Here is a 20,888-nt window from a genome sequence, read left to right as displayed (position 1 = left end):
ATATTAGACAAAAGGCCTACCTAGACACACTGAGGTAAACAGTGACCTGTCCAAAAAGGGTACTGAGAGGGTGCTGTACTCACATGCACATATTGGTATCATTGCTCCTTCACATGGTCAGAATTGCGCTCAAATGGAACACGATATACTTGCTTCATACTCAGCTGGTGACGTTTTAAAACTCGATTGTGGACAGGCTGACCTGGTCAATGTTTGTGAAATGAACATTGTCTTCCAGGACTCTGTCCCTGATTTCCCTCAGGGTAATGGCATTGTTTTCCAAAACCATGTTTACTATGGTGGTCTCTTGTTCAAGTGTGAATTTCTGGCATCTGCCACCTCTTGCTGGCCGTCTTTCTATTCTGATAAAAGTATATACACACACATTATAGGATACGCATTTCACTATATTGCTACATAAATATAAAGACAAACATTGCACTATAGTGCACATTTCTGTGAACACTAAAACCAAGTGGTTACTTACCTATTCTCTTCTGTAAAAGCCCGGATAACTGAGGCTACTGTAAAGCGGCTCAAATTTGGCTGGACTCGACACCCAGCTTCAGCCATGGTTAGGCTATGATTCATTACATGGTCCACTAAGGTTGCCCGTATTTCATTTGAAAGATTTCCTCGTCTTTGCCTTCCTCTTCCTCTTCCTCTTCCTCGTCCTCTTTGGCCTGCTAGGCCTCCTCTTACTCTGACTCTTCCTCTGTGCTCCTGTTGCTCCATCATCTCGCCTAACACCTGTATCAGTCACTTGAGGCCTCTTTTATACTCTGACAAATTATTGAAAAGTTCTTCTAATTAAGTTTGCACAGGTGCAACTTGTATGAGACTACTTGGTAATTAGGGTTTTGTATTTGAAGTTCAGTGATTCTTAGGTGACCAAGGTGTACTAAATGATGCAATTTGTGTTTAGCGATTTGCAAAGCTGTAATTTAGAATGATATTTGAGTGAGAACATATGGAATTGTGCTTAGAGTTTAGCCGTTTTGAGTCACAATGTTGACACATGAGCTTCATATTTTTGGATTTGTGTGCATTGTTCCACATTTTGTGTGTATACAATGTGGAAAAACTGTAAAAGCTCATGGGTTAAAAGCTCCTACAGTACATTGGTGCCATCTTCTGACCCACAGTGGTAGCACACCTTAACTTTGGTAAGTAGAGCAGTGTTTCTATGCTGAAGCAACTTAACAAGCTTTACTTTTAAAAATCCATATTAATACATAACACTTTGTTAAGCACTGCATAAATACAGAGGTGGTGATTTAAAACAGTGAAATCAACATTTTCATTGTAAATGTTTTGTTGTGTTATAACACATCTGTACTTTAATATTGTGATGTAAATATGTTTAATTTAAAAGCTTTTCAGCTAAGTTCATTATGTAATGTTAGTTTGCTAATGTGTGGATTTATTTTTTAAATGTTTTATAAATTTAACGCTATTTACCTCAGCACTACGTGTGTAGAAACAAATCTACAAAATTGGAAATGGAAAGTAACCAGTCTAAATTCTCTGAAAGCAGATCCTTTGTACACTGTTTTTGAACTGGACTTTATATGTTTATGGACTTCATAAGAACAGGCCAAATCTCTCTGAATTGTTTGAAATTTTAAATGAACCCTACCAATCAATAATCACTGTTCTATATGATCATTTTTATTGTTGAAGTTATTGATGGAAAAAAGTCTAATTGACTATGTTAATTAGACTACATTTCTACATTTTAACCCTTAAAATCCCAGGCTTGTTACATACTCAGGCTTATTATTCAGTCACTACAGGAACTGGCTGAGCTATCCTTAGGTTATAAAAATATATAATAAAACTTTGGGCCTGCTGGTGGGCCCTGGTCATTTAAAGGGTGAAATCAAATTTGGTATAGCTACTGAAAATTAGTAGTTAGCTACTTTCCCAAAATTTGTAGTTAGCTACAATTTAGCTACTTTTCCAGAAAAAGTAGTGGCTACTTTTTAGCTACTTTCAAAGCAGGACTGTCAATGTTTGTGAATCTCACCTGAAACACCAAACAAGTCCAAATGATAGTGGGGACAAGACACTGATTTTAATCATGTGTCAGAAAGAAACACATCATTGAAAAGCTGCAAATATACAAAAAGGTCACCAAAAGTGTAACCAACAATCAAACTTACACACCCAAAGGCGTGATATCCAACAAGAATTTAGACTAAATGCAAAGTCAATCATTCCAGATAACAAGAATCAACAAAAATAACCGAATACAAACCAGAGCATTTTGTCAATTGTTGAAATAAAACTGCTCCAATTTCAACATTTCAGCAAGATACACCGATCAGGTATATCATTATGACCACCTCCTTGTTTTGATGCTCATTGTCAATTTTATCAGCTCCACTGTAGGTACACTTTATAGTTCTACAGTTACAGACTGTAGTCCATCTGTTTCTCTGTATACTTTGTTAGCCCCCCTTTACCCTGTTATTCAGTGGTCAGGAACCCCATAGAGAGCAAGTCCTTTTTGGGTGGTGGGTGATTCTGACCACTGCAGTAACACTGATGTGGTGGTGGTGTGTTAGTGTGTGTTGCACTGGTCTGAGTGGATCAGACACAGTAGTGTTGCTGGAGTTTATAAACACCTCAGTGTCACTGCTGGACTCAGAATAGTCCACCAACCAAAAATGTCCAGTCAACAGTGTCCTGTGGGCAGCGTCCTGTGACCACCAAAGAAGGACTAGAGGATGATTAGCTCATATTGTACAGCAAGAGATGTTGTCTCTGACTTTACATCTACAGGGTGAACCGACAACGCAGGTGCATGTAATAGAGTGGACAGTGAGTGGACACAGTGTGTAAAACTCCAGCAGCACTGCTGTGTCTGATTCACTCAGACCAGCACAACATCCACTAACACACTACCACATCAGTGTTCCTGCAGTGCAGAGAATGATCCACCACCCGAATAGTACCTGGGTCCAGGGGGTCCAAGGGGGTCCTGACCGCTGAAGAACAGGGTAAAAGGGGCTAACAAAGTATCCAGAGAAATAGATGGACTACAGTCTGTAATAGTAGAACTACAAAGTGCACTTATATAGTAAGTGGAGCTGATAAAATGGACAATGAGCATAGAAACAAACATCCATTATCTAATTCATCTCTTGAAAAAATTATTTACTTAAGGCTGTTTGCACTGGAATTTCAGTAAATGGGTGCTCTCTGACTTTGCACTGTATTGTACTATATTGTATCATACTTATATTTATTTGTTTTCTGCATTTATTGCACTTTTTGTCTGTACTGTTTTATTGCTGCTGCCATGTTTTAAAGATAGCACATGCTTCTCACTCAACACCCATGATGATTAAAAATGACACTAACCTTTGACTTTGAGAGAGATGTGTTACAGCTGCATGTGAAACTTGAGATCTATAGATCTATGAAATGTGACACCAGGAAAGAGAGAGCTGAAGTATTTGTCTGCCAAAGAAAAACTGAAAGTGCTGCTCCAGTGTTCAACATCACTTTGTGGCTCGAGATCAACAATATTATTTTTCGGGATCCATGATGACAAAGTGACTGATTACCAAGAGATTTATTTCACCCATAAGGATGTTACCTTCAGTTTGTGAATCTTTTTCTTCAATCTCGTTTGTAGAGGTAAGAGTTTTATATGAATATTTAAGTATAGCTTATAAAGTAGACAGAAAGAGATCTCTCTAAATCAGCAGCTGCTGAAGTCCGTATTAGCCTGACTCTCATTAGATTTTCCTTTTTCAGTAAAATTTCAAACCATAAAAACTTATACCTTGTGTGTTCTGATGGGAGTCCCCTGTTGTGCAGATTTAAGTGTTTTATGTGTTTCACTGATTTTGTATTTCATCCTCCTACTACTAATTCATGAATGTGTGAATACATTTATTTGTTCTTTTCTTATTGCTGGAACTTTTTATTGCTGTTGTTGTGAATATTACCCAGCTTGATCTTTATACAGAGCTGTTCATGTTTTAGGCAAGTCACAGGCGTTGGTGAACCAGAAAAGCGAGATGAACCTCTCTGAGGAGAGTGAGGAAGACTCCTCCTTAAAGCATTTATGGTAGGAGCAATTGTCTCTTAGCAACACAGGTATATAATACTATAATGGGTCTTTGCCAGTGTCAATGGAATGAGGTTTCAAACCACATTCCTTTGTTGTCATTTATTTTTGTCATGACAAATACCATAATGTTCAATGTCCTGACTGCTTATGTCACATGCAAATGCAGCATGCCATGCATACTCTAGTTAGCCATCATGATAGTAAACATTATGGCACCTGTCATGACATTACAAACACAATTCCAAAATATGGTGAAATGCAAATGAAAACAGAAAGCAGTGATTAGTAAATCCAGTTTGACCTATATTTAAACAAAATTATACAAAAACAAGACATGCAATGTTTTTATTAATGTAAATATACATTTAGTCTGGAATTGGGACAGGAGCAATTAGATTATCAATTAGGAGCAATTAGATTATTTTTTTAAATATTAAAAAAATATTTTTAAAAAGGTATTGTAATCATGCTTGGCCTTAAGAGGGGCATTTGGGAAGTTTTTTTTTTTTTTTTTTTTTTTTTGAGTTTACTCATTTCTACAAACACAATGTTTCTAACTCAAATGATTCCACTGAGCAACATGGTCAGAAGAAAGGATTTGTATGTAACTAATTTTAAGCTTATCAATTCAATGTAATGTCTGTAGAATGTATTTTTTTACAATGTCTGAATACTTTGTGTGATCTAAACTGAGAATAATTCTGTAAGATTTGAGACTAAAATAAATAAGCTTAAACCTTTAGAGAGAAAAAATTATGTTGTAGCTCATTTCCATCAGAAAATGTGTCCATGAATGTGTCTCTAATTGTGAATGAAGTGAGAGCATTGCATATCATTTATTATTTAAATGTTTGGAATAAATAGCTAAATGTGCATAGCTGTTAGCTGGTATGAGCTGCATTTTTTGTTGTATTCCAGTCCAATCCAGCAGGAGAGATCAGACTCTCCAATACCCAGTTGTATATCCATGAAGAGTGGCAGGTCTATCCATCCTCCACCAGAGTTCAAAGATAGAGACTCCTCATCTGGACACAGGTAATAGCTCCTCATAGTCCTCTGGGTGCCTTACTAGAGGACATGATGTTGACTGAGGATGGAGTGCAAGGGGTCATCACACTACTGAGAGAAAAAGAAATGTCAACTTGTTGAAAATATAGCACAAACATTATAGAAAATATGAATTAAAGTGTTAACAGTATCTAATGATAGTGACAAATGTTTGAAGGTTTCAATAATAAGAGGCAATATGCAACAGTGTAACAACTATAAAATACTATATAATAAAATAGACTAATGCCATTATTGTAAATAATAATCACAATAAATAACCCTTCTGGTAAGAAATGTAGTTAGTTAATGGCTATGGATCCCAAACAACATAGTGGTTAGTGATTATTCCATTAACAACACAAAGTACATAATTATATTAATAGTAACTAAATGTGCATAGCTGTTAGTTGTTATTAGCTGTTCTTTCTGTTGTATTCCAGTGCAATCCAGCAGGAGAGATCAGACTCTCCAATATTCAGCTGTGCATCCATGAAGAGTGACAGGTCTATCCATCCTCCACCAGAGTTCAAAGATAGTGACCCCTCATCTGGGCACAGGTAATGGCTCCTCACACTCTTCACAGATTTACCACTACTCAGCTTCATCATGTATCATGTGTTATAGACTACATGTCCAAAAGTTTGAGGGACTTCTGTGTCTGCTTCTCCTAAAGTCAGGGGTATTAACATGGAGTTTGTCATTTTTAGCTGCAGTAATGTCCTCTAATCCAGTGATTCTCAAACTGGTCCTCGGGGACCCCCAGTGATCTGCATTATTTTCTCCAATGCATAGGGATAAAGCAAAAATGTGAGTCATCTGGAGATTCCTAAGCACTGGTTTAAGAATCACTACTCTAATCTGCTGGGAAGACTTTATGCTATATGCTGGACTATTGCTGTGAGTTTCTGATTGCATTCATTAGTGATGTCAGGTACTGATGTTTAATGTTTGGAAATGGGCAAAGAAATTAATTCTGAATGGCAAGAATAAGTTGTTGTTGAGGTTGAAACTAAGAAAACTGGCCACTCTTTCTATGTCTCTCTTTCTCTCTGCTGCTTTTCTGCTCCTTGTAAAGGTGCCCACGCTGGCCAGATCAGCATCAGCTGGTATTCATTAAGGGCAGTGTGAACACCTGAGCTGAGAAGTATAGAGAGCTCATAGGCCCCAGCCCCGCTCCACAGCTTAGCTGCTGGGTTCACACATAAGGTCTGCTGGAGTTGCCTCACTGCAGGAATTGAGGTGGTGCCCATGAGGCAGAGCTAATGATCCCACACTCAAGACCTGGGTCTCTTTCTTGAGCTTTGCATAATAGATCTCTTTAAATAATGAAACAATCTTGTGATGTTTTTTCCCATGTATGTGTCACTCAAGGAAACCCTCAAGTTTGGGTTGTCTGGGTGGGCTAAGACACAAAATAAACCAATTATAGATGTGTTTTTTATTTATGGATCAGTGTACAAACAATGCAGGATCATGATCATGACTCATTTTACACGTACAGATAAAAATGATTGCATTATATTATCATTCTTTCCAGCAGAAAACATTCAGCACTCTTATGATGTGTCCAGTTTTTTGTAATTAAATAATTATATAAAAATGTGATTGCATATTTCATTATTTTGAATAAATAACAAAACATAAATGCCTGATGTAATATTACTAGTTCAATCCAGCAGGAGTGATCAGACTGTCCAGGACTCCAGGACTCAGACTGTCCAGGATGTGTGTTTACTAAATCCTGCAATTTTTTTCTCTTACTGAAGATCAAATGGGTTACTTTATTCTTTAAACTTAAGAACGTGGTCCGAAAAATATAAATGTGTAGAAAATAATACACTGTTTTTTGTTTGTTTGTTTTTTGTACCGTATTTTGTAAGTTTAGGCCTAAGGTAAGCTTGGTATAAGCCATTTTTAGTCATTTCCAGCAGAAACAATCAGTTGTGATTAAGTCTTTGTGTCCAATTTGATTTGTGTCCACTGAAAGTTGTTGTAATACTATTTATAATAAGTTTGAGATGTAAATGTATGTTTAATTTTTTTGTCACCAAATATAAATGTTTGATGTAATATTTGTATTGTGTTCTAGTTCAAGCCAGCAAGAGAAATCAGACTTTCCAGAACCCAGCTGTGTGTCCATGAATAGTGACAGGTCCATTCATCCTCCACCAGAATTTAAAGATGGAGACCACTCTAGATACAGGTAACAGCTTTTCACAGCTCAGCCATCAGAATCACCAACTCTAATCAATAAATTTATTGTAAACCAATTTTTTTTGTTTAGCTTTGTTTTAGGTCAGATTATATTCTGAAATACATACTAAACATCATTGCATGCAACATTAACATTATTTAAGGTATAATGTTATGCAAGATGGTACAAATGCTTTAATGAATTATATGATGGGTATAGGTTTTTAAATCTCCGATATAAAATAGAACTGATAGAATTGGCATATGATGGTAATAGTAATTTATGATGTCTACATAGAAATATATTTATTTTATTTTTTATGCAAAATCTCCACTAAATATATGTCTTCTGAGAGTTTATATGTAGTGTTGATAATAATAAAACAAATTAAAAAAGGATCCAAAAAGTTTTGTTCGTCTAACATAAAAGAATGTATTAATCATTTGGCAACATATGTGTACTTATTTAACGTAATAACTTTCTGTTGGACAGCTTTTGGAGGCATTAAACACTGGTTTGTTTAAACATTGCTCTAAAAATTCTGACATGAGTGGTTGGGAGCTCAGTAATCCCAGATTTAACCATCAAAAACATTATAGATCCTTTTTTATTTCAGTTGTCTCTAAATGGTGTTATGGAACTGAAGTTTGGAGAAAGATTACACCTGAAACTTCTCCTTCTCACAACTTACACTCTATAAATACTCTTTCTTCATCCTTCCTTCTCATGATGAAATTTCACAGCCCACCACCTCCCTTCTCCTCCTCTTTCGCCACTCTTGCACTCTATCTCCAATGAACAGGGGGGTTGGCCTTCTAGCAACCTGCAGAACAACAGAACTCTATCCAAAGTTCCTCCTCTCTTCTTGTCATTTCCCTCTACTCAAGGCATGGTCTCTATTTGCAATTTTTTTTCCTCAGATGCTTCTGAAGCTCTTCTAGAGTCAAATAAGTAAGATTTATAATTCAGGCTTATACGGTTTCTTTATGGTTAAGGTTAGGGCACATGGTTTGTATAAAAATCCACAGTAATCACTGTTTTAAAATTTGGGAGATCAGATAATATTGAAGTTGTTGTGTTTGAACACTTGAGACTGATATTAAACATATGGCAAACCAAAAATAACTGATGTACTATTTCTGTTGTTTTCCAGTCAAATACAGCAGGACATAGACTCTCCAATACCCAGCCTTGTGTCTGTGAAGCGTGATGTATGTATTCATCATGAGTTTAAAGATAAAGACCCCTCATCTGGACATGGGTAACTTCTTATCATAGTCTATTAGCACCACCAGTCCCCAGCTATATCTTTTTACAGAGCAAGCTAGTCTAATGTCATCCTCAAACCATGAAATTTAATTCAGATCACTATGCACTACTGATTTCTCTTAATATTATGAGCAAAATGCATACTGGTAAAATAGAGAATGTGAACCTTTATGCAAATTACTTTGTCATTATCAAGTGAAAATAAAAAATAAATGTTAAACCCTATAATAAAAAATTTTCACAAAAGGTTTCACTATAGCAGCTGAATGAATCAATGTTCTGTGCACTTTCACTACCATGACTTTTCTAAAGCTTTGCACTAGGATTCTTTAGTTTTGAGGATGACCAATGGCCCAATGCCCACCTATAGTTGCTATCTACACTTTCAGAAAAAAAGGTACAACACTATCACTGGGACAGTACCCTTTTTGTCACTGTACATCGCAGTACCTTTAGTCAGGGAACATAACTGTACCTTGATCCATTGAAATTATATTTTCTAATTTGTACTGACTCCACACAACTTGTCTCCAGGCTTTTTATTTTATTGATCTGTTTTAAAACATTAGTTTATAAAAAGATACAAATGTCTACTTTTCCACTAGGAAAAACTTACTTAAGGTACACAGTTGGACCTTAAAACCACTGTTGCACCTTTGAGGGTACATTTACATTGTTTGTACCTTGATGAACGAATCATGTACCTGCATGGTACCTTTTATTTCTAACAGTGCAGGGGCATATTAGCAAGTATAACCCATGTGAATGGCACAACTGGTAGGTGAAGTTGAAGGTGAAGGTGCAATGAAGTTGGGACATGTAAATCATAAATAAAAACAGAATACAATGATTTGCAAATCCGCAAGCCTTTTCAAACTATATTCAATTGAATACACTGCAAAGACAAGATATTTAATGTTCAAATGGATAAACTTTATTGTTTTTTGCAAATATTCACTCATATTGAATTTGATGCCTGCAACACGTTCCAAAGAAGTTGGGACAAGGGTGACAAAAGAATGGGAAAGTTGAGGAATGCTCAAAAAACACCTGTTTGGAACATTCCATAAGTGAACAGGTTAATTGGAAACAGGTGTTATGATTGGGTTTAAATAGAGCATCTGAAAGGCTCAGTCATTCACAAGCAAGGATGGGGCGAGGTTCTCCACTTTGTGGACAACTGCATGAGCAAATAGTCCAACACTTTAAGAACAACGTTTCTCAACATGCAATTGCAAGGAATTTAGGCATTTCATCATCTACAGTCCATAATATCATCAAAAGATTCAGAGAATCTGGAGAAATCTCTGCAAGTAAGCGGCAAGGCAGAAAACCAACATTGAATGTCCGTAACCTTTGATCCCTCAGGCGGCACTGCATTAAAAACCGACATCATTCTGTAACGGATATTACCACATGGGCTCAGGAACACTTCAGAAAACCATTGTCAGTGAACACAGTTCATCGCTCCATCTACAAGGGCAAGTTAAAACTCTGCCATGCAAAGCGAAAGCCATATATCAACAACACCCAGAAACGCCAACGGCTTTTCGGGACCTGAGCTCATCTGAGATGGACTGACGCAAAGTGGAAAAGTGTCCTGTGGTCTGACGAGTCCACATTTCAAATTGTTTTTGGAAATCATGGATGTCGTGTCCTCCGGGCCAAAGAGGAAACGGACTGTCTGGATTGTTTTCAGTGCAAAGTTCAAAAGCCAGCATCTCTGATGGTATGGGGGTGTGTTAGTGCCCATGGCATGGGTAACTTGCACATCTGTGAAGGCACCATTAATGCTGAAAGGTACATACAGGTTTTGGAGCAACATATGCTGCCATCCCAGCAACGTCTTTTTCAGGGACGTCCCTGTTTATTTCAGCAAGACAATGCCAAGCCACATTCTGCACTTGTTCCAACAGCGTGGCTTCGTAATAAAAGAATGCAGGCACTAGACTGGCCTGCCTGCAGTCCAGACCTGTCTCCCATTGAAAATGTGTGGCACATTATGAAGCGCAAAATATGACAATGGAGACCCCGGACTGTTGAGCAACTGAAGTTGTACATCAAGCAAGAATGGGAAAGAATTCCACCTACAAAGCTTCAACAATTAGTGTGCTTAGTTCCCAAATGCTTATTGAGTGTTGTTAGAAGGAAAGGTGATGTAACACCATGGTAAACATGCCCCTGTCCCAATTTCTTTGGAATGTATTGTAGGCATCAAATTCAAAATGAGTGAATATTAGCAAAAAAAACAATAAAGTTTATCCATTTGAACATTAAATATCTTGTCTTTGTAGTGTATTCAATTGAATATAGGTTGAAAAGGATTTGCTCATCATCGTATTCTGTTTTTATTTATGTTTTACACAACGTCCCAACTTCATTGGAATTGGGGTTGTATGATTTACTGTTTAAATAAACACAGTACTCATTCTGTGTTGTATTGACAATTTACAGGTCTGTTCTTGCATGTGCTGAAAAGGAAATCCAAGAGGACTTCAAATTAACTCTGAAAAATAAGTTTCAGTGTTTAAGCAATATAATAACAACCAAGGTAAACCCAATACATCTGAGTGAGATCTATACAGAGATCTACATCACAGAGGGAGACTGTGGAGAGATCAATAATGAACATGAGGTCAGACAGATTGAGGCAGCGTCCAGGAGAAGTACAACAGAGGACACACCAGTCAAATGCAATGATATCTTTAAGCCATTATCTGATCAAGACAAACCCATCAGAACTGTACTGACAAAGGGAATTGCTGGCATTGGAAAAACAGTCTCTGTGCAGAAGTTCATTCTGGACTGGGCTGAAGATAAAGCAAACCAGGACATCCAGTTCATATTTCCACTTTCTTTCAGAGAGCTGAATTTTATGAAGGACCAAAAACTCTGTCTACTGGACCTTCTTCATGAATGTTTCAAGGAGACAAAAGAAATGCAAATATCCAGCTTGCACAAAGCTCTGTTCATTTTTGATGGTTTAGATGAGTGTCGCTTACCTCTTGATTTTCAGAGCAGAGTGAATACCTGTGATGTTACTCAGCCATCATCAGTGGATGTGCTACTGATAAACCTGATCAAGGGTAATCTGCTTCCTTCTGCTCTCATCTGGATAACCTCCCGACCTGCAGCAGCTGATCAAATCCCCTCTGAGTGTGTGGATCGAGTGACAGAAGTACGAGGGTTCAGTGACCAACAGAAGGAAAAGTACTTCAGGAAGAGAATCAATGATCAGAGTCTGGTCAATAGAATCATCTCATACCTAGAAAGATCAAGAAGCCTCTTCATCATGTGCCACATACCTGTGTTCTGCTGGATTTCAGCCACTGTTTTAGAGAGAATGTTGGGTGAAGCAGAGAGTGGAGAGACACCCAAAACTCTGACTCAAATGTACACACACTTCCTCATCATTCAGACAAAAATCATAAGAGAAAAATACCCAAAGAACCAGAAGACAAATGAAGAAATATTTCTCAAACTGGGACAACTGGCTTTTCAGCAGCTGATGAAAGGACACCTGATCTTCTATGAGGAAGATCTGAGAGAGTGTGGCATCGATGTTGAAGAAGCATCAGTGTACTCAGGTGTGTGTACACAGATCTTCAGAGAGGAATCTGGACTGCTCCAGAGTAAGGTGTACTGCTTTGTTCATCTGAGCATTCAGGAACATCTGGCAGCTCTATATGTGCACCTGACCTTCATGAACCAGAAGATAAATGTGCTTAAACAGAGTTTGTTCTCTAAACTTAACACCCTGATGAATAAAGAAATTACAATCGCAGATGTACACAAGAGTGCTGTGGATCAGGCATTACAGAGTAAGAGTGGACATCTGGATCTTTTCCTTCGCTTTCTTGTGGGTTTCTCACTGGAGTCCAATCAGACTCTTTTACAGGACTTGGTGACACAGACAGGAAGTAGCTCCCACAGCAAAGAGGAAACAGTTCAGTACATCAAGAAGAAGATCAAAGAGAATTCATCTGCAGAGAAAACCATGAATCTGTTCCACTGCTTGAATGAACTGAATGACCATGGTCTAGTTGATGAAGTTCAGCAGTACCTGCAGTCTGGAGATTTGCAAACTCGCGACCTTTCTTCTTTGCAGTGGTCGGCTGTCGTCTTTGTGTTGCTGACATCATCACAGAACATTGACGTATTTGACCTGCATAAATACACCAAATCGTACAGTGGTTTGGAAGAAGTTTTTTTGAAGCTATTACCTGTGGTTGCAGCATCCAGAACAGTGCAGTAAGTACTGCTGAACACAACTGCAACACTGACACACCATCAGAATCACACAGGATATTGGAGTGAATTCTTGTATTCAGGAAGGTTTCAGGATTCAGTTTCTAATTAATTTTAATACCACATTAATGAAAATACACACAATCTGTTTGCATAATTAAGGACATTCTCTATTTTGCATATTTTATACATTTTTCTTGATTTGTACACTCTTGTGTTCAAATGGACCCTGACTCTCTTTCTAGATAGCTTCTCAGCTTCTCTAAGGTGCATCCATTGCTGACACAGACCTTGAAATGCACATACACAGTTTATAATCTCCATAAAAAAACACTGACAATAGAATGGGAGTAGGGTATGAATACTACAGTTCCCTAATAGAGTGAATTAAATATCTTTTACTAACTGTCAGTAAGGTCTGTATGATGCTTGTTAATTGTGTACTTTAGTTAGTTTCACTTTTGCAGAAAGTTTAGATCTGTTGCACTGTTAAATTATGATATGATCCATGTGATCTGTGGCTCAGATTAGTGAAATTTTAGTCACTTTCTGCTCATTTTACAGCTGCACAACCTGAACATATTTCTAAGCTGACTCAGTAGTATCACTGGAAATAATCTGTGCAGAAAAACACTGAAGCAAAACATGAGATTATTTGGGAAAAACGTTCTGAGAGCTGAGACCGATCACAGTTCGCTCTGCTAGGACACATTTACACAGCTTTCTGTGAACTGTGTAAGGAACAAGGTTTACATTAAACTGTATGCATTTCATGGTTAGATGATAATATAAGGTACCCTAGTTTATCTATTTCTAGTATTTTAGAATCCCTGAAAGACTGTGCAGAGGTTGTTTGAGTCAAATTCATGAGCAGATTGCTTAATTAATGATGTGATTTTAGGGAAGGTCCTGCTGCCCATCAGCTCCCTGGATTGTAGTTTATGTTAATAGGTGCGAACCTCTACAGACAGTAAACACATTCACAGCCTTCAAACTGTATATTTTCACTGATATCTGTTCAGAACATTTACACCATCAAAATCAGCAGCAACAGCAGCAAATGATCCCGCTTTGATTTTTAATGTAATATATTTTACTAGTAATCATGCTGATCACTTCATACAGAATCAGACATCTATCACCGCATTGCACAGGTAAACAGCTACACAGCCTCTTATAGTTAAAGACAAACACAGAGCGAGAGAGACGGTAGGGAGGGATCAGATCAGGCCAGTCAACGACAGCGTAACAGAATCACTGTCCAAAGTGCCTGTACTAGACTGGATTTCTTGTCTCATGGGCAAGTGTAGGCTGTGGGCAACACCTGTTAACGAAAGCCTCTAACAGACAGGTGTAATAAAGCATTATAAAAGAAAGAAGAAAATCATAAACACGGTACCTGTTTAGCTCGGATCAGATAGCTTGGCTAATGCTCCCTCAGGCTGGCGTCGAGTTGTGAGAGCGGAGGTCTCAGCAGGTTTTGTGTTTGGCCGCTGATATTCATGCTTTTTTCTTTAGTTTATGTGAAAATGAACACAGATGGCCGCTTGGATGTGGTCTGTTTCTCATGTGTGCTAGTTAAGTTCTCCTCTGTCCTTCTCCACTACACTGGACATCTCTATAGTGTTTTTCCTGTTAGAGCTGCTGTTTATTATATAAGTAGCAAGAGGGGGTACACAGCAGAATGTTTAATATCTGAAGGGGTACAGGACTGTAGTGTTTGGGAACCACAGCCCAATCCTGGGGAGCTGTTTACACCTCAGTGTAATTACATTCTCTGGAGTGTTGAGTATTGGGGCAGGGGGACATCTGTGGTCAAGAACTAATCATAAATCATCAGTGCCTATTTTCATTAATGCTGCTGTGGCTGACTGCAATCAAATCTTCACAAATCCTACAGAAAGGTAGAGGCTGTTAACTCACTTGATTTCAGAAGAAAAATATGAGGGGATGCCGACAAACTTCATACAGTGTACTAGTTGGCAGCTTTAATAAGTCTATAAGAGGAGATCACGTCAGTCAAGTTTATGTTAGCATTCATTCTGTTGTTTTTATTTCAGTCTTACCAATAGTAATCTGAAAAGGAAAAGCTGGACAGCTCTGGCCTCAGTGATGAGCTCAGAATGCTCCAATGTGAGAGAGCTGCATCTGTCTAGGAATGAACTGGGAGACTCAGGAGTGAAGCTACTTTCTGCTGGACTGGAGAATCTTCACTGTAAACTGGAGACACTTTGGTAAGATCCAGTGGCTTAGGGTTCATTTCAACATTGAATGAAAGACACACTGCTAATATTACCCAAATCCTCATTCCATCATCTGGTCATCTGCTAAATATTAACCTTAAAGTTATGTTACACTAAGAAAAAGCTAAATAATGTTTATTCAATATGCAGAACTTTTTCTGCGACCTCAAACACTTAAAATGACTTATGTTATTTTAAACAAACATTCTGCATTATCAATCTCTCTCCCACCAGGACAAGTAACAATTATAATGCTGAATATTTTCAGCATTTTATTATTGTCATTAGTAAAAGCTTTTTTCACCAATATCTGCAACAGAAACATTTACATACACTTTAATCTTATAAAGCCTTGTATTGTAGCTTTGTGGCACCCCCGGTAATTAAAGCGAGCTGTATAAAAAATATAATTGCTTATTCTTTTTGATCTTTCATTCAAAATATTAGCAACAAATCTTTATTGAATGTGTAATTAAGAAAAGAAAAATAAAATCTTGTCAAGAAAACAAATATTTTTCTCAAATCTATATATGCCAATATTATTGGCACCCCTTCAAATTCTTAAGAATATCTAACTGAAATATATTCCCATTTGTATTTTGTGTTTCAAGTTCACCTAAGTGGTTAGGAGCACTTAAATGGTCAGCCACAACTTCCTGAGTTCAGTGAGGAATATACAGGAGTTGAAATGTTTTTCTTTCAAAGGCCTTGGACAATTTATTTGGATACATGTTATCACAGACTCCAAGTACCAGCAGAAATAAAATTAAAACCTGACTGCCTCAGCCAGGAAGTTTAAACTGGACTTAGACCATAGATGAAAACATAGTTTAAAACTTTCTGCAGCACAACAATCCAAAGCACATATTAAAATCAACATAAACATTATTTATTGACTACAGACATAAGGTTTTGCCATGGCCACTCCCCTGACCTAAACCCCCAATTTAAAAAAATTGGATGAAAGAGCAAAAACAGAAGCAATAAACAATTTCTTTACAACCTTTTTGCTCATGTTTACCATGGTTGCCAATATTTGAGGAAGGCATTGTATTTAATGCAATATACTTTCAACCAATTAGTTTTTTCCCTTGTGGTAATTTCTTTGTGGATAAAATAGAAAATTAAATCTCAGAATGAAACTCATAATAAAAATAACACTAGAGTCTAGATATGACAATGACACTAACTTCTTCTGTTCTACCTAACTTCTCTGAACTTGGATATACAGATGTGAGTGAAAATATAATTAATTATGGATTTAAAACAAAATGTCCTCCAAAAATTGGGTAGAATATCAACCTAGGAGACTGTGACAATTACGTTTGTGCTGGAATGAGCTGTATGACCTAAACTGGACAATGTAGAATGTGTCATTGTTCTCTTTGCAGGTTGGTGGATTGTAATATCACAGATGTAGGCTGTGCTGCTCTGGCTTCAGTTTTGAAATCAAACCCCTCACATTTGAAAATACTGGATCTGTCTAGGAATAAAATAGGAAACTCAGGAATACAGCTCCTCTCTGCCGGACTGCAGAATCCTTACTGTAAAGTGGAAACATTAAAGTAAGATCATCTCTCTGAGATACACACATTAACTGATCCTTAGTAAGGCATGTTCTCTAATGAAACTGTATGTTCAGGAGGAAAGCTGAAGCTGTTTGTTCAACACCAATATCCACTTAAATTTTTTGCTTTATGTGTACAAAACAGACAAATATCATCCATAGATGAAAATGGAAGATTGACTTCTGTAGTGACACTTTGACGACATCACTGCTTAACTGAGCTGTATGTCCTGAAATGAGAGAAACAAAGTGTGGTGTTGTTCTTTCTGCAGGTTGGAGTGTTGTAATATTACAGATAAAGGCTGTGCAGCTTTGGCTTCAGTTCTGGCTTCAAATCCCTCACACCTGAGAGAGCTGAATCTATATGGGAATAAACTAGGAGATTCAGGAGTGAAGCTGCTTTCTGTAGAACTAGAGAATCCTCACTGTAATCTGGAGACACTATGGTAAGATAAGAACAAATGAACACTAGATAAAACACCTGTTTTGTCATCAAGACCTGGCAAAATCTGCAGATAGAGTACCCTCAGAAAGTATTTAGATCACTTTGCTTTTCTGTTTTTTAATCTAAAATTAATTAAATTCTATCTGAAACAAGTATTTCATATTAAAAATATAAACAAGTGAAGTGTTTTTTAAAACCCTTTACTTAATATTTCTTGAGTACTCTTGGCAGCAAATACAGTTTTAAGTATGATGCTACAAACTTGGCTTTGGGGATCTTCTCCTATTCTTTTCTTCAAAATCTCTTGCGCTCTGTCAGGTTGGAAGGGGATATTCACAGACCTGTCTTGAAGCTACCCCTTTATTATGTTGGCTGTGCATTTTAGGTCATTGTGATGTTGTAAACTGAACCTTTGCCCCAACCTGAGATTCTCAGGGATTTGCCTGTACTTTGGATAATTTGTCTTTACACCAGTAATGTAAGAATATGTTCTGAGAAAATACTGGTGTATGCAATGAAATCCTTCATAGTTGCTTGAAATCATAGTTATATTTGATTCCTCACTGACATTTTATTATGTCCATATCTCAAATCCATATTAAGTCTATGTCCCAAATTAGATTATTTTTCATCTCAATAACCTTGCCCCCTTTTAGCCACTAGTGATGCCAAAGCATTGGTTCATGCCTTCATATTATGCCAAATTCATTATTGTAATGCTCTTTTTACTGATCTGGCTAAAATCATTAACAAACTTCAAATCTATCAAAACTCTGTGGATACTAAGTAGATGCTTTTTATTTCTCTTTCTTCTGTGGCCACATTCACAAATACACGCACTGAACTGCATCAACTCAATTGTGTTTATTTTTTTAGCAACATTAGTCTTGCATTTTTGCTAAAACAAAAATATATATGAATTTTACATTTTGAATAAATAAGAATGTAGTATGTTTTAATGTCTGCTCTGTAGGCTGCGCTATTGTAATTTCACAGATGAAGGCTGTGCTGTTCTGGCTTCAGCCCTGAAAACAAACCCCTCACACCTGAGAGAACTCCATCTATCTGGGAATAAACTGGGAGATTCAGGAGTGAAGCTGCTCTCTGATGTACTGAAGAATCCTCTCTGTAAACTGGAAACACTGTGGTAAGATCATGTCTCTGGGAGTCACACAAGCAGGTCATCAATACAGCATATTCTATAGTAGTGGGACTGAAGAGGACTTGCAATATAATTATTATATTTTTAATTTAATGAACGCTCAACCTGAAATGTTAGACAAGCAGTTACAAAAATAATTTCATACAGATTTGTGAAATACATGAAAGCTACAGTTGAACATCAGGTGAAACACAAGGTCAGTGTGTACATATGTATATAAGTACATATACATACACTATGCTACCTTTTAAATATATTATCTAATAAAGATAACAAGTGGATGTGTTGTCATCTTTATTTTTTTCTTCATGTGCAGTTTAAGAGAAAATAATTATTTGACAATGTGTTAAAGTAATATAAATTAACAGTGCATACATTACTGCTCTGTGCTTAATATTGTAGTTAAATTTTTTGTGAACATTGCTGCTGACTTGAACTGTGTCTTTTGAAGAGTGTGTCACTGTTCTCTGTGCAGGCTACAGTTTTGTAATATCACAGATGAGGGTTGTGCTACTCTGGCTTCAGCTCTGAAATCAAACCCCTCACACCTTAAAGAGCTGGATCTGTCTGGGAATGTCGCAATAAAGACAGGATATCAGCTGTTGTTTGCTATTAAGCATGATAACCATTACAGACTACAAGATCTAAGGTGAGTAATGGTGATTTCTGATGAATGTGTAAAAATACAAAACAAAGTTCATTTCTACACAACAACTACAGAAAGATTTTTCTGCATTGAAATTTACTTTTTGATTGTTTCCATTATCTTTCAGATTGATATTTAATCCTACAGATTAACAAGTGTTGTCACAAAGACAAGGAAGTAGCTTGTGAATGTGTGTGTGAGGTGTTCTGATAGAAAAGGAGATATGAAGTCTGTGTAAATAAAATAAAAATGTGTGAATCATGGAGAATCTTATAGTCACAAACATGTATTGTATTGTGAATTTAGTGATAAAAATGGATACAGAGTTTAAGACTATGCTACATATACTACTAAATAATATAAAACGAATTATTATTGATGTTATTATTGTTATCTTTTTTACTGGGAAACAATGTTCATTGTACAATATGCTGGACGTATGGACTCAGGGACATGAAATGTGAGAGTTTTTTTATTTAAAAAATTCATATATTTATTATCACCAACACCAAGATAAAAAGCATCTCAAAATGTTTACTGTGTTCACTGTATGTACAGATGTACATGAAAAAGTTTCTGATCCCTTGGAACTACCTGGACTTCTGCCTGAATGACTCCTATAATATTAAATAATTTTCATAATGATTTTGTATCATAATAATAAACAAAGAACTTTTAATCACAAAGCACATGCACTGATTTAAATTATTATATCTAACATGACGAAATAGTTGAAACAATTGAGTTAATTGATGAAAAAAGTCAGAAAATATTACGTAACTGTAATAGCCCAGCCTGCGCTGCCGGTTGCCAGCAGAGGGTGATGGTGGCAAGGTGCCCAGGCTGCTCCAGCGGCCATCAGTAGAAGGTGATGGCAGCAAGGTGCCATTAATTCTGAGTACTCCAATTCTCAGGAGCCCTTGGGCTGATTAGACCCAACCATACACCTGTGGACTCCTCTAGTTAAGGCAGTGGCAAACAGCAGCCCTTTGTCACACCTTTGTAGAGGGGTGCCAGGTACAGTACACAGCCCACATGGGTATTTAAATGAAAACAAACAAAAAAAAGGAAAAACAAAAGGAAAGTGTCACAATTGGCCCCTCCCAGTACTCCATGTGCTTTTGTTTTGGTCTTGTCCGTGTGCTTTCTTTGTTTTGATTCCTCCCTGTCCTGCCCCCTTGTTTCTTGACTCCACCCTTGATTATTCTCACCTGTGTTGCTGTGTTGTCCACCTGTGTATTGTTAACCCTCATTGTTTTCCTGCATTTAAGCCCTATGTTTTCCACTGTGAGTTTGCTGGTCTTTGTATTGTTTGAATTGTTCGATCCTGTGGTGTTTTGTTTATTCTGGCCTCCAGTGTTTCTAGTCTGTCTGTTCCCCATTCAGTACATGTTGGCTCTCTGACCCTGGACCATTTTGACCCTGAATTTGGATTTGCCTTGAATAAATCTCACTTTTCTTCATGTTACAGGCATGAAATCAGACACCAGGTCCTATCAGTGGTAACATATTCATTGAAGAGGGGTTAGTCTGAAAGTATTTGAAAATGCAGATTTTAATCAGAGATAGCTGTGTTGTGCTCAAAAATGACTGCTGTATGCTACTGACTGTTCTTTACGTGCATTTGTCAGGCAGATATTCATTCACAGATTACCATACTACCAACAAATGTTCACAACTTACAGTACTTGTGTTTCACAGCGTTCTAATACACACTCAAATAAGTCTGGGATTTCTTTTATCAAACTATGTAAAATGTTTTCTTTCCCTTTTCATATGAACATATTTCTTAATCAAAACATCAATTTGTTTATAAGCTAAGCTGAGTACTACTGCTATGAACTGAAATAAATGAACCAAAACACATTATATTTAGTGTCTCGAAGGGAAACAAACGACATAGCCTAGCAGAATGCTGACTAATTTATTTTTAAATGCTCTTTCTGTCATTCATATCACATCAGCATAATATCAGCA

The 20,888-nt window shown here is 37.1% G+C and overlaps 1 protein-coding gene across 3 annotated transcripts; it reads left to right on the top strand.

The window, feature by feature from the left end:
- The first annotated feature begins 3,518 nt into the window (after positions 1–3,518).
- Positions 3,519–19,522, top strand: LOC108441207 (NACHT, LRR and PYD domains-containing protein 12-like). 3 transcript variants are annotated; one of them, XM_017720607.1, is made up of 13 exons: positions 3,519–3,648; positions 4,000–4,084; positions 5,006–5,122; positions 5,578–5,694; positions 7,227–7,340; positions 8,485–8,592; positions 11,055–12,851; positions 14,909–15,082; positions 16,483–16,656; positions 16,931–17,104; positions 18,077–18,250; positions 18,741–18,914; positions 19,039–19,522. In XM_017720607.1, exons 2-13 carry the CDS (start codon positions 4,035–4,037, stop codon positions 19,061–19,063), a joined length of 3,198 nt encoding a protein of 1,065 aa, XP_017576096.1. In that variant the 5' UTR covers positions 3,519–3,648; positions 4,000–4,034; the 3' UTR covers positions 19,064–19,522. The 3 variants fall into 3 exon arrangements, with proteins under 3 accessions (XP_017576096.1, XP_017576098.1, XP_017576097.1); XM_017720609.1 differs by lacking the exons at positions 18,741–18,914; positions 19,039–19,522 and having other exon boundaries at positions 18,100–18,180; XM_017720608.1 differs by lacking the exons at positions 3,519–3,648; positions 4,000–4,084; positions 5,006–5,122; positions 5,578–5,694 and adding an exon at positions 5,962–6,034.
- Positions 19,523–20,888: the final 1,366 nt, after the last annotated feature.

This window comes from Pygocentrus nattereri, chromosome 1, assembly GCF_015220715.1.
Source record: "Pygocentrus nattereri isolate fPygNat1 chromosome 1, fPygNat1.pri, whole genome shotgun sequence".
NCBI classification, from domain to species: Eukaryota; Metazoa; Chordata; class Actinopteri; order Characiformes; family Serrasalmidae; genus Pygocentrus; species Pygocentrus nattereri.
The sequence above is the reverse complement of the archived record's forward strand: the minus strand, read 5'-3'. Positions and strand labels throughout refer to the sequence as shown.

What these genes read in the sequence shown, in the direction of transcription:
- LOC108441207 (XM_017720607.1), top strand. Translation starts at nt 4,035, where the DNA reads ATGAACCTCTCTGAGGAGAGTGAGGAAGACTCCTCCTTAAAGCATTTA. An exon ending in GCAGCATCCAGAACAGTGCA is followed by an intron (nt 12,852 to 14,908) that starts GTAAGTACTGCT and finishes TTTTTATTTCAG; the next exon opens with TCTTACCAATAGTAATCTGA. An exon ending in TGTAAAGTGGAAACATTAAA is followed by an intron (nt 16,657 to 16,930) that starts GTAAGATCATCT and finishes TTCTTTCTGCAG; the next exon opens with GTTGGAGTGTTGTAATATTA.